Source organism: Mustela erminea, chromosome 16, assembly GCF_009829155.1.
Source record: "Mustela erminea isolate mMusErm1 chromosome 16, mMusErm1.Pri, whole genome shotgun sequence".
NCBI lineage: Eukaryota > Metazoa > Chordata > Mammalia > Carnivora > Mustelidae > Mustela > Mustela erminea.
Window position 1 is genome coordinate 76,347,164 of NC_045629.1, and position 14,253 is coordinate 76,361,416.

General features: G+C 49.1%; 1 protein-coding gene across 1 annotated transcript in view; it reads left to right on the forward strand.

Moving 5' to 3' along the window:
* The window catches only part of TG (thyroglobulin), a 235,825-nt gene that overhangs the window by 14,421 nt on the left and 207,151 nt on the right, over positions 1-14,253 (forward strand). The window contains exons 9-14 of the mRNA XM_032316132.1: positions 2,778-3,872; positions 4,292-4,879; positions 8,828-9,067; positions 11,162-11,299; positions 11,668-11,745; positions 12,328-12,440. Coding sequence (XP_032172023.1) covers positions 2,778-3,872; positions 4,292-4,879; positions 8,828-9,067; positions 11,162-11,299; positions 11,668-11,745; positions 12,328-12,440 — 2,252 coding nt within the window. The remainder of the gene's footprint in view (positions 1-2,777; positions 3,873-4,291; positions 4,880-8,827; positions 9,068-11,161; positions 11,300-11,667; positions 11,746-12,327; positions 12,441-14,253) is intronic.

Genomic DNA, 14,253 nt, shown 5'->3' on the forward strand with positions numbered 1-14,253 from the left:
ACTCCACAGTGTACATGGACCACATCTTCCTTATCTATTCGTCCATTGAAGGGCATCTTGGTTCTTTCCACAGTTTGGCGACCGTGGCCATTGCTGCTATAAACATTGGGGTACAGATGGCCCTTCTTTTCACTACATCTGTCTGTATCTTTGGGGTAAATACCCAGAAATACAATTGCAGGGTCATAGGGAAGCTTTATTTTTAATTTCTTGAGGAATCTCCACACTGTTCTCCAAAGTGGCTGCACCAACTTGCATTCCCACCAACAGTGTAAGAGGGTTCCCCTTTCTCCACATCCTCTCCAACACACGTTGTTTCCTGTCTTGCTAATTTTGGCCATTCTAACTGGTGTAAGGTGATATCTCAATGTGGTTTTAATTTGAATCTCCCTGATGGCTAGTGACGATGAACATTTTTTCATGTGTCTGATAGCCATTTGTATGTCTTCATTGGAGAAGTGTCTGTTCATATCTTCTGTCCATTTTTTGATATGATTGTCTGTTTTGTGTGTGTTGAGTTTAAGAAGTTCTTTATAGATCCTGGATATCAACCTTTTGTTTGTACTGTCATTTGCAAGTATCTTCTCCCATTCCGTGGGCTGTCTCTTTGTTTTGTTGACTGTTTCTTTTGCTGTGCAGAAGCTTTTGATCTTGATGAAGTCCCAAAAGTTCATTTAAGTTCAGTTAGGGGTGAGGGAGAGGAGGAAGGAACCCAGGAGCTGGATGGATTCCGCAAGATTGCAAACAGTGAAGGAAGTGGGCAAGTGTTTATATAGTCTCAAAAGGGATCCAATGCTCAAGTTCATTCAACAGTTCCTGTGAAGTCACTGATGTCTCCAACTTAACATTTTGAGTGTTCTGCATGGTGTTCAGTAGTATTCTATCTGCCAAGTGCGAGAACTCGGAAGAACATTTTGAAGGTCTGTCTTGACGGTATTTATGATTAGACTGACGTTCTCTTAAAACCTAGGGAATATTGTGCCCTCCGGGTTCCAGGTGGACATGGAGAACTATGGTTTTTCCAAATTAAAACCAGAATGTTACCAAATGTGGGGATCATATATTTTTACTTTCTCCTCTCTGGTGTATCTGTCCTATTTCCATGCAAACGAGTGCCACAGGGAGTCAATGTCTGCATGCTTTTGCCTTGGTAACACTACATAACAAATGAATAGAAGGGATATGCCCTCAATTTGGAAAACAGAATAAGCAAAGCCATGGACTTTATTTCTTCCATACCTCCCTGTAATACCTTCCATTCAAGGCAGCCATGGACTGGTTGAGGGATGTGTTAGGGGTTCGGATGTTCCCAGTCTGTTTTCTCTCTCTGACCACATGTTCCTGTTCTTTCTCTGTTGCCTGGTTACAGAGGGAAATTGGCTGACTTCCTTTTTGGCATCCGTGTGAACTGAAGGGAAAGAATTATTTTAAAAAGTTGGGGGTGGGTGGGTGGGTGGCTGAAAAGGACCTCTAAAATGTATGGTTTTATGGAGAAACATGAACTTACTTGTTTCCACCTGTGGGATGGAGATGCTTGGAATTTGAATTTAAAGTCTTTTTCCTTAATGTGATTGCAGTCAAGCTAGATTATTCTGATAGAGTGACCTGGCCAACCATACATGGAGTTGATTGAGCTGATCACTGTTTAATTAATAACTTCAAGGAAAGGTTAAGATGCCTAGAAAAATGTACTGTGTGTTTGTTGCATGGCATTATTATAGGAAATATTTCCATATTTCCTATAATAAAATATAATATATTATGTATTACAACATAGGAAAATATTTATTATAGAAATATGAATAGCATTTAAATTATGGTTCTTATGCTCCAAGAGCCTATAAACTAGTTAGCCTAGACAAACCTACCCACAAGGAGGGGTTAGGCAGCCGTGTGAAGAGCATATAACGAAGTATTAAAGTCCATTAAAAATTCCAACAAAAGAATGCTAGGAAAAAAAAATTTCATTAAAAACAAATAGGAATTTGTGGGTGTATTAGTTTCTTAGAGCTGCTGTAACAGATGACCACAAATCGGGTGGCTTAAAACAACAGAAATGTATTCCCTCCCAGTCTAGGCCAAGAGACTGCAATCGAGATGTTAGCAGGGCTGAGCTCCCCCTGAAGTCTCAAGGACTTTCCTCCTTGGCCCATCCAGGTTCTGGGGGCTGCTAACCCTCAGCCTTCTTTGGCATGTAGCTGCTTTCTGTCCCCATCATAATGTGGCCCTTTTCCCTGCGTGTCTGTGTTTTCACATGGCTTTAGAAGGACATCCATCATTGGATTTAGGGCTCACCCAAATCCGTGTGACCTCATTTCAACTAATTACATATGCCAAGACCCTGCTTCCAAATGACATCCTGTTCTGAAATTCTGGGTGGATAGGAATCCTGGGCTGAGGAGACAGAGAGGACATTTGGTGTGAGTGAGTGTGTGGTCAGGACATTTGGTGTGAGTGTGTGATCAGGTTTTTAGAAAGGGGGCCAGTGCCTATGACCCCCAACTTAGTAGGGGGTCACGCTCCAGTGAAAGGCAGGAGAAGGAGTAGCGTCAGTTGGAGCACTCATGCCCCCAAATGGCCACCACAGATGCTACTGGGAGTGGGGGCGGGGAAGAAAATAAAGAAATAACAGGCTAATGGAGACAGAGGTACAAAATGTTGATGTTCGTCATTGAAATGCTTGACATCTTACTACTGGAAGGGTCTGTGGGGCGGTCTCAGTGTTCCTTGCTGACGTTGAAACCATTTCTCCTGTCTGTCTACTCTGTCTTGTGCAGCTGAAGACCAACTCTGCATCTCAGAGAGGAGGCAGGCCCTGTCTAGACTTCACTTCGGGCCCTCCGGCTACTTCAGCCAACACGACTTGTTCGTGGCTCAGGAGGGAAGATGGATGTCTCCAAGAGGAGCCAAATTTCCCACATCCTGCCCTCCCTTGATCAAGGAGCTCTTTGTGGACTCTGGGATTCTCCACCCAATGGTCGAAGGGCAGGATAAACAGTTTCCTGCCTTAGAAACTCTCCTCACAGAGGCCATCGGAGCGATTTTTCCCTCCCGAGAACTGGCTCGCCTTGCCCTTCAGTTCACCACCGACCCAAAGCGCCTCCAGCAAAACCTCTTTGGAGGGAAATTTTTGGTGAATGTTGGCCAGTTCAACTTGTCTGGAGCCCTTGGCACAAAAGGCACATTTAACTTCAGTCAGTTTTTCCAGCAGTTCGGTCTCCCAGGCTTCCAGAATGGAGGCACCCATCTCGCCAAGCCCCTCTCCTTAGGATTAGATTCAAATCCTGCCACAGAACCCCCTGAAGCCTCTAAGAAGGGAGATGCTACGAATAGGCTGATTGTGGACAGCTTTGGCTTTGAGATCAACTTGCAAGAAAACCAAAATTCCCTGACGTTCCTTGCTTCTCTCCTGGAGCTTCCAGAATTCCTTCTCTTCCTGCAGCAGGCTCTCTCTGTGCCAGAAGACATAGCGAGGGATCTAGGTGACGTGATGGAAATGATGCTCAGCTCCCAGGGCTGTGAGCAGACACCTGGCAGCCTTTTTGTCCCACTGTGCTCAGCAGAAGGAAACTACGAGGACGTCCAGTGCTTCGCTGGAGAGTGCTGGTGTGTGGATTCCCGGGGCAAAGAGCTTGCTGGATCCAGGGTTCGAGGTGCACGACCCAGATGCCCCACAGAGTGTGAGAAGGAAAGGGCTCTCATGCAAAGCCTCTCAGGCAGCCTGCCCGCTGGGGCCAGCCTGTTTGTCCCTTCTTGTAACAGTGAGGGCCATTTCCTACCTGTCCAGTGTTTCAACTCAGAGTGCTACTGCGTGGACGCCGAGGGGCAGGCTATTCCTGGAACTCGAAGTGTGCCTGGAGAACTCAAGCGATGTAAGTCATTGAGTATCCAAGCCACAGATCCTGATTATCTCTTGGGGCCCTGACATGATGCAGTGCAGAAAAAATGGATTCCCTTGTAACTGCTGCAAAGGCAAAATTAGCCAATTCACTTACAAATTGTCCAGAGAAGCGCTGATACTGTCAGCCATTCTGATGAGTGAAGCCGGGGACTCGTTTGGCCTTCAGGAGCTCAAAGTTTTCTGTAGAGCTGACAACAGCTGATTGCAACAGTGCAACTTTGGTGCTGGGGATATTCTTGGTCTAGATGTTATTTACAGATTTACGGTTGATGGGATTTCTTTGGCTTTGTAAGTTTTTAGGTAGGATTTGGATAGTCAGGGGTTTTCATCTTGGTCTTTTGGGCTCATGAAACTTTTTCACCTGACCTACCTGTTCCTTGTCCCTTGCAGGCCCAACGCCCTGTCAGTTACAGGCTGAGCAAGCCTTCCTTGGGGTAGCTCGAGCACTGGGCTCTGACTCCAGCGTGCTGCCCTCCTTCTCCAGCAGTTATGTCCCACAGTGCAGTGCCAGTGGACAGTGGAGGCCCGTGCAATGCGATGGCCCTCCTGAGCAGGCCTTTGAGTGGTACGAGCGATGGGGGGCCCAGAACAACAGTAGCCAGGAGCTGACCCTTCCAGAGCTGCTAAGGAAGATCACAAGCTATCGAGAAGCAGCTTCCGGAAGCTTCCGTCTCTTTATTCAAAGTCTGTATGAGGCTGGCCAACAGGACATCTTCCCAGGGCTGGCCAGATACCCTTCTTTCCAAGATGTCCCACTGGCAGTGATGGACGGCAACCTGACCGAGGCTGGGGGGAACATACTCCTGGAGCCCTACTTCTTCTGGCAGATTATAAATGGCCAGCTCAGCCGATACCCAGGGCCCTACTCAGACTTCAGCATTCCTCTGGCACACTTGGACCTTCGGAGCTGCTGGTGCGTGAATGAGGCTGGTCACGAACTGGAAGGCACCCGGACAGAACCGAGCGAGATCCCGGCATGTGAGTTAAGCCGCGTGGAGAGCTGAATCTGTGTTTTGACAAGCAGGGTGTGTGGTAGGGGGATATTGTCAGAGCTGGCATGAAGTTCGGATATGGCCAGGTACCTGCCTTTTGTGGTTGAGGCACCCAAATGCGTTAGTCAGCTCTTGCTGCTGTAGCAGAATACCACGGACTGCGTGGCTTCACCCACAGATGTGTCTCACAGTTCCAGAGGGTACAAGTCCCAGATCAAGGTGTTGGCAGATTCCTTTCCCAGTGAGAGCCATCTTCCAGGCTTGTGGAAGACCACCTTCTCCCTGTGTATTCACATGGCAGTGAGAAAGAGCTCTGGTCTCTTCAACTTTTTGTAAAGACACTAATCCCATCCAGAGGGCCCCATGCTCATGGCTTCTTCTAAACCTCATCACCTCTCCAAGGTCTTCCTTCCAAGTACCATCCCCTTGGGGATTAGGGCTCCAATACATGCATTCTGGGGGGGACATGAGCATTCAGACCATAATACCAAAGCTCATGGAAAGGAAGTCACTTCCGGACACCACTGCAGTAGGTGTTGGCAAAGTTAATGTAGTTCAATTTTAAATTTTAATGTAGTTTGAAGTTAATGTAGTTCATTGTATGATTGATTATTTAAATCAATGCCTCAAATTTGAGCTGGATGTTGTCTGTGGTCAAAGCATGATCTTAAGACCGAGGAAGGCTGTAAAGTAGATATGATGTGGCTCTTGGCCCCCTGTAATCTCTCATAAATTAGGTAGACCTTTGGATTGAGCAATACACAATGTGATTCTACTCACAAGGGCATGCTAGGTGCCCTGGACCTCAGGCAGTACCCCTGGCTTCAAAGTCCCTTTAATTTATTTGAGAGGTTTAATTACAGGACTGATTGGAGAGCAGCCAAAGGAGGTCGATAAGTTCTGCTCTGTGGCTGGCGGACTTATAGGAGAGCTGTGGCATCTGAGGCATGAGCAGAATGAGGCTGACTCTGTCTTAAATTAAAATGTCTTATTACCAAGAGGTCATGCTGGAAGCTTGAAGGGATAACAAGATGGATTCAACACTTATTATCAAATGAGAACCTCTCTAACCAGCACTTGCTAATATTACAGGAGGATATTACAGCTCTTCAAGGCCAAAGAAATCTCTCAGTCCATTCTTTGCAATGTTCAACACTCTCCACACCTTTCTGGATCATGATAACGTCAATCAGATGATTTTGACATTAGCCAAAAATGTAGGCTTTAGCAGCAAGTGGGTTTTTAGAATGCTGGGTCATAGGAGCATGCAGTAAGAGCAGTAGTACCCCAGGCGAAGTCCTGAGTCCTAGCAGCAGGCAGACCCTCCAAGGGAATGGATCAGTATCGCCATGCCTGTTGTATAAAAATCTTTTTTTTTTTTTTAGATTCTCTATACCAACAGTCAGGTCTCCCACATGGGTACATTCCTATGATTTCAGATACTTTAACACTGAATTTAGTCCTCTTCACATCTGAGTTTTGAGCCCCAAGTTGCTGAGACCAAAAGCACATTGTCACTTGAGTAGTTAGGTTTGCTCACCTTGGCCTGAGTGACAGGCAAAGCATTTGAACTGGGCTGCGAATCTGCAGGCCTTTCCTGTGAGTACCAAGACTGCCCCCAGGGTACAGGTTAATCTGCTGGGAAGCAAGTATTAGAGCTCCCATCTGCAGATAGTGTCTATCTTTTCCTTCTAAAGTTCTGCTCTCGTTTTGCAATGACATATTTTTAACAGCTGGAACAGCGGAGCGAACTTTCTCTAATATATTATTATAGTCATATGTGTCTTTGCTTTACAAGTAAAGAAATACACATGTTCCGGGGGTACTCATTCAAACTCTTTTGTTGATGGGGCACATGATCCAAAGAGTTTGATGACCAGGGTTTGGAGACTTGACCCTCCAGGTGTGGTTCATCAGCAGCATTAGCATCACTTAGTGAAGCTGATCGAAATTTGGAATTCTGGACCCCACCTGCTGAATGGATCCCTGCCTCTCTCTAGGCTCCCCAGGAGGCTCTGACATTCCCAAAAGCTTGAGAAGGGTTGGCCTAGAGGACACAGTACAGGTTCTGCTGGGGTCTTCAGCCCTGTTTCTACCGCCAACTATTCTGTGGCCAGAGTCACAACCTTGGTTTAATCAGTAAGGTCTGCATAAGAATGGATAAGTCCCTTAAAGGTTGTTGTGAGCTTTGTAAGAGGTAATTGATGTGAAGTGCCAGGTGTGGTGCACAGAGAGTCCTTCCTAAATGGTTGTATTCATGCAACTGACATTAAGTAATAAAGTGACCAGTGACCTTCCTACCTGTAAGCAGGGCAGATGGTCCTGCCTCCAGGGACATGAGGTCAGCTCCTGTCCATATCATAATCTCCAGCCTGCTTGAAATTTTGCTTTTTTTAGGTAATATGCAATTATGGACAACCACTGTATGGTTGAAGTAATACACTGTGATGTATGATGGGAAGCCAATCCTAAGAAGGGTGTGGTGTCTGCTCCCAGGGACTTAGTGAGGGAAACTAAGGTGTCATCATGTAAATAATAAACAGAAGCGCTGGGAGTATGAACACAGAAAACCAATGGAGGATATGCCCAGAGACTGGGGCTATTCATGGGTTGGGGGGTTGGGTAAAGGTTTGCATGGCATCAGCTTCTGAATTGTGAAGGATGTTGGCCCACCCGAAAATGGGTGGCAGGCCCTTCCTAATAGAGGAAATGGTATGTGCCAGGTCAGGGCAGCCAAAAAAGGGTCTGCTTTGTTGGGAATGGGGTGGGGGAAATCGCAGTGACATAGGAAGGGAAGGGACTGGGAGGGAGTGATGGAAGAAGAAGGTGGTCATAAACCTGAGCCTGACTTTACCAGGTCTTATGTGTCAAAACAGATCTCATATGTCCAGTTACAGAATTTCCATTCCTTTCTGGAAGACATGGATAGCAAGCTTAGATTTCTAAACAGGAGTTTTCACTTCAGGGATTCCTGATCCCTGGGACTGATAGGATAGATTATTTGATCAAGAACATCCATAGAAAGCAATAATGTTGTCAAATTCCAGAAGTCAAGGGTTTCTGCTGATTCCATGCTGTCAAAAGGACCCACTGAACACATTCACTGATGAATTTACGAAGTGGTTGTTTGTGAATAAATATGGCCAGTGTGACTTTTGTTAATAGCCACAACTTCAGAGACAACATGTGCCAGACCCTGTGCCAAGCTCTTCACCTGCAACACATCATAGAATAATTATAAAAATCCTATGAAGAAGATGTCCCAATCTTCCCCATTTCACAGACTGAAGCTCAGAAGGGTTAAACACATTATCCAAAATGGTACAGCTAATAAGTGATGCAGCTGACATTTAATCCATTCTCTGAGAACCATGCTCTTTTCACTTTGCAAGAATAATTCTCTACTAACCTACAATGTTTCCCTTCAACTCTTGATATCCACCCATCCACCCACCCATCCATCCATCCACCCATCTATAGCTCTCCATCTCTCCTCTGGAGGCAGCTGGTCAAGATCTCTGGTTCTGGAGTCATACTGACTAGACTAGAATTATGAATCAACTACTTGTTAGCTAGGATGGAGCCTACATGACTTTGAGTTATGTGACTTATCCATGCCTCAGTTTCCCATCCATAACACATGGCTAAAAATGTTATCTTATTGGGCTGTTGTATAGATTAAATCAGATTGTCCATGTAAATGCACTTAGAATAATGTCTGGGAATAGACATTAGTTTTACTCAACTTCTTACACAGCAGGTCCTCTGTAAATGGTGAGTGAATGCAATTGTAGAAATGAAACAGAAGGAACATTCCAGGCTGTAAAAAGAGCTGGGTGAAGGAAACAGCCGTGGCAGACACGCGTGCATATGTATATGCACACGCATCTCAGAGGGGTCCAAGTGTCCAGCCATGATCTCTTTACTCCCCCAGGTCCTGGCTCTTGCGAGACGGTGAAGCTTCGTGTTCTGAAGTTTATTAAGGAAACAGAAGAGATCGTCTTGGCTTCCAACAGTTCTTGGCTCCCTCTGGGAGAGAGTTTCCTAGCGGCCAAAGGCATCTGGCTGACCAACGAGGAGCTCTCTCTTCCTCAACTCTCTCCACCACGGGAGACCTTCTCAGAGAAGTTTCTGAGCGGGGGCGATTACGCCATTCGTCTGGCAGCTCAGTCTAGTGAGTTCCGTGTACTTCTGGCTTCTTGTTCCGGCTCGTTGGGAAGGCAAGGGCTTGACTTAGCTCACACTTTGTGGCCTGGGTTTTCCCAGGCTGGTGGGTCCCTGAAAAGACAAAGTGGTTTTGTGTGCCAATCAAAGCTGGAATGATGTACACCTCTCCAATATATTCCCGAATCCACCAGCACAGCCACTTGGGGGCAGGTCTCCACATCTTGTACCGCGGATGGTGCCCGAAGTCCACCACGCAGCCACGTTTTTGCTAGAATGTGAGGGGACCTGGGCCGAAATGCTCATGGTCTGTTCTGAAGCTTCCCTCTACTTCTGTGCGGAAAAAGGAGTTCCATGCGATCAGTGCTGAGCTCACCATCTGTGATTCCTTTCAGACGCAGAGAGTGGGGTTCAGGCACATGCCCACATTAACCCAGCGAATAGCTAGCAGAGCCTGCATGGTTTGGGCCCCCGAGCCTCTGTCCCCTGCTGCACTGATCCCTGGTGCCCAGAGCCTGGGGCTGTCACATTCCAGAGCCCCTGGTCTTCCTCCACCACCTGAAGCCTCTGGGGCAGGAGGGTCCGAGCGCTCTCCCGGGCCTCTCACTGACCCCACACCAATTGGGCCGGGCAAACAATTGCTCTACTGCAAGCATCCCGAGCTCCCCGCTCCTTGACAGATGATCTCAGTGGCTTCCCTCTCCGGGCTTCTCTGGGCTGCGGTCACACAAAGCAATGCGGCGTTGCCCCTGACAACATCCGTGCCAAGACGAGAGCCCCCTCCCCACTGCCCCAGCCCTGCAGGCCAGGGCCTCCCTGCTTTCCCCCTCAGGGATGTCTGCTGCTGCCACCTGGGGATGGGGGCTCAGGTGTCCAAACCCCAGTGAGAATCTTCCAAGCACCATCTTTGTTTCCTGCCTCGCTGCCATGCCCGTGGTCTCTTTCGGAGCACGAGGCACCACGTACTGGTCATCTTTCTGTCGTGGGGCCTGGCACAGTGCCTGACAGATAGAGGAAGCGCAGGCAGTGTTGCTAAACCATCCTTCTTGCTTCTTTTGTTCCCACTTTATTTCTCCTCCGTCCCTCCCCACCCCCCCCCCCCCAAGTTCAGACACTTCTTTTCTCTGTTCCTCAGGGAAATAGGGACTTCTGCTTTCGGCAAGAAACCAGTTGTTTTCCATTTCGTCCCTGGACAAGGTTTGATGTCATCAGAGGGTTATGTGGGACTGATGCTCGCGTGGTTGTGAACACTGGTTAGGGACGGACTGGAGAGGAAGGGGAGAAGCACTTCCTGGGATTTAGTCATTGAATGGCACCATGGCATTTTCTTCAGAAGTGAAGTTAAGGAAATTGCCCTCCACCTAGCAGCGCGCTCTGACTTTGCCTGTCTGGGGCGGTGGTGAAAAGAGGAAGGGTCCATGGAGAAGGACCAGGGGTGCTCATTTCTCTCGAATCCTTCAAGATGAGAGGAGGTGTTTCTAATCTCGCAGAGGCGAGGAAGCCGCTTGTGTGTAGACCTCCACATCCTGCAGGGTCTGGTGGCAGACCTAGGACCACAAGAGATGAGGGTCACAGAGTGTCTTTGGCCAACAACACGTGGTCACCGTGTTCTCGGGCCTGGGTAGGGAGGGACGCGGGAGTCCTTTTACCCAGCTGTGCTTGGCACGAGCTTGTTGCTCAGGATCTTTAGACATAAATGTCACACTGACCCTGTCGGGGAGGTATTAGAGCCGTTTCACGGGTGGGAAGACTGTGGTTCAGGGAGCTTAGGGAGCTCGCTCTTGCCCACTAAGATCGCTCATGAGAACTGAGAGGTGCTGTGCCAGGATTCGGGCAGAAGCTCATCAGACCCACTGTCTAGGGTCTTGGTATCCTCAAAGGGTCCTGACCGTGGGCTGCTGGTGTCTCCCCTAGGGAGCCGTGAGCCCCTCTCTGAGAGGAGCAAGTCGGGAGATGTGCTCCAGGGGGAGGCCGAGCACTGCCCGCTGGGCTGCCCTAGATAAGACCCTATGGCTTCATGGCTGTTGTCACTGCCAGAGCCCACGTGGCGAGGCCCTTCCAGGTTGGAGGCTCACGCTGCGGCTCCCCTCTCTCCCTACCGCAGCCCTCGACTTCTATCAGAGACGCGACTTTGTCCCGGGGGAGTCCACACGCGCAGCCGCCCTGCTGCGGCCCGGCCCCTACGTGCCCCAGTGCGATGTGTGGGGAGGCTGGGAGCCTGTGCAGTGCCACGCCGGGACCGGTGAGTGGGGATGCGCACCCTGGGCCGGGGGTTGGTGGTGGTGCAGTGACACCCCACTTTGTCCTTGAGAGCAAAAGACTTTGTGCTGGGATCAGTGTGCTGAGGCCCCTCTTTGGCAGTGGGTGGCAAATCCCTTAGTGTCTCTGACTTTGGTTTTCCCGACTGTTCGATGGGAGTTGGGACCTACCAGCTGGAAGGTCCAGTGAGTCCTTGCGGGAGGGATTGGGGTGTGCGATCGTGGACGGGGGGCAGGGGGCTTAGACGTGGGGCTTGCTGGTACTTCTGTGAATGCACAGAAGGAAAGTTGTTTGGGGGCACATACCCCCCTGACGCACTTCCTAAACTTCTGAGTCCTGACTCTTTCCTAGGGTACTGCTGGTGTGTGGATGGGAAGGGAGAGTACGTCCCTGCCTCGCTGACTGCCCGCTCCCCACAGGTCCCCCAGTGTAAGTGAAGCTCGAGGAGCTCTCTCCCAATCCTGGTGGTGGGAACTCTAGCCCAGCGGTGACAGCTATTGTTACCCAGCCTAGGGATGCTCCTGGATCAGCCCCCGAGTGCCCTCAGACCAGCCCCCAAGGGCAGCCAGGCCACATTTTCCCACATCCCCAGAACTGGAAGATTCTTGTGATCTTGGCCCTGCTGATCTGGGCACCTAGCTTCCTAGGAGGGGATAGTCACCGACCACGGAGAAAGAGCCTGGAGTCCCCTTCTTCCCACCTGCTCCCAGGACACGTTCATCGGCTTCTGCATCTCACAGTCTGACAACCGACCCACAGCTGCCCGAGAGGCCAGCCTCCCCGCTGGGGCTCAGACCCATGTCATCAAGGCCCACATCACATTCAAGGATGATACACCCCTCTTCCCCCATGGGTCTCTGTCCTTCAGCCATGGCCTGCTTCTCCTCTGAGCTTCCAGATATCTGCGCAGGGTCTCTCCATCTACCCCAATGGAGGGACTGCCTGGGCTCCCTGCTTTCCCCCTGCACCCACGGCCAGTCAGTTAGGAGTTTCACGGTCTCTCTCCCTCAGGCCCCACGGCCTGTGAGACATCTCGAGCCACTGGGCTGCTTTCCAGCTGGAAACGGGCTGCATCCCAGGGAAACCCATCTCCAGAAGACCTCTTCATCCCAACCTGCCTAGAGGTAAGGCTCTGAAGGCCTAGGAGGGTTTGAGATGGGAGCCAGAGCTTTCTCCCACACGCTGAGGATGGTTTTTCTAGTTTTCAATCAATTTGTTTTAGTTAAAAACTCATAGGTAGTCACGTGACATCAAAAACTAACCATGTACCGTATGGTGATGAACGTAACATAGTGATAGTAACAGAGAATATCTATTCTTTAAAACAAGGGAAAAACAAAGACAAAAACAAAAACACAAGAAAAACAAAACCAAAAACAACTCACAGGTAGTTCGAGGCCTGGGCTTTCGTCTTCACCCTGGCAGACCCTGGCTGGGTGACTTGGGGCAATTTGCTTACCTTCTCTGTGTCTTAGTTTGCTTTATTTGACCCCGAGATTGGGCCACGTTTTTATCTTACCTAGTGCGAGGACTGTTTTGAGGCCCCAGGGAAATACCTTCCACGAAAACTGCAAAATAATCTACACTTACATACTTGCTCCTGTGCCTTTCCCAAAGTCATCCTGGCCACATTGCTATGCCCATCTCATATCTGTTTCTTATTATAAAGGGAAGACATTATAATAGTACCTTTCTCAGATTGTTGGATGATTGCAGGAACTGATACAAAACCCCAAAGAAAGGATTCTCACGGGAGTTTTAATCCCTTACTTGCTGAGTGTTGGCAGTCTCTGCTCAGCCCCCGCTGGTTTCTGGAAGCCAGAGGAAGTCAGCCATGTAGAAGTTAGACTACAAATCCCTGAACAGAAGCTTCCTTATTATTTTTTAAGGGTTTTATGTCTTTAAGGTTTTATTCATTCATTTGAGAGAGAGAGAGAGGAGAGGGGAGATGGGCCGAGGAAGAAGCAGACTCTGCTGAGCAGGGAGCCTCGATCTTGGGACTCCAGGATCTAGATCTGAGCCAAAGGTCGTCACTTCACCAACTGAGTCATCCAGGCACCCCAAAGCTTCCTTCTTCTTCTTTATTATTGTTGCTTTTTGGGCTGTGGACGTGGATCCCAGTTACTACTGAGTTTACAGAGAAATTAGCCTCTTTAGCTTTTTATCTTGGCTTACAGCCCCCTCTGGCTGAGACAGAAGTCTCTTCCACCATCCTGGGTTCCACCCATGGATAAGGAGAGGTAGAAGCCACAGCTTCTGTCTGAAGGAAGAGCAATCCTGAGCCAGCCCTGAAGGAGTGGTTTCTCAGCCCGCCTCCCGTTTAGGCCCCAGGGGCCAGGAACAGGACTCAAGCCTTCCACTGCCCCAACTGGATGGCTGGGTCTTTGACCTAGCTCCCTCGGAGACGTTCAATTAGTGACCAGAATGTTCTCAATTTTAAGCCTTTCTCCTGTAAAATGTTTTCAAAGTTTTCCTTGCATTTGAATCTTACCTGTATAGTTTCCAAGCTATGTAACCAGGGGCATACGCCTGACCTCTCTGTAGAAAGGGGGCAGGAGGGTCCCTGCCTCCTAGGGACTGCGTGACACTCTGGGCATGGGGGGTGGTGCGGATTGGCACGGAGTGGTCCTCATGATTATGCTCCCTGTTACTGTCAGGTGCTCTTACCGCCATTTCTTGCCTGTGAACCAAGCACAGCAGAGTATGAAATAAGGAGTGGTGAGCAGAAGCCCAGAAAGCCCTCGGTGGCAGCCAGGAGGCTGCGGGCGGCTGGTTTTCTGCAGTGCACCTGCTGGTTCTCATGCTTTTCTGTGCCAGATGCAGGAGACAGGACAACGTCTATCATCAAAGCTCCTAGAAGGAGTGCGTGCAGGCATCAGACTAGTCCTACCTCCTTTACCCTTTAGTGGGGAAACTGAGGCCCAGCAGATCGAAGGG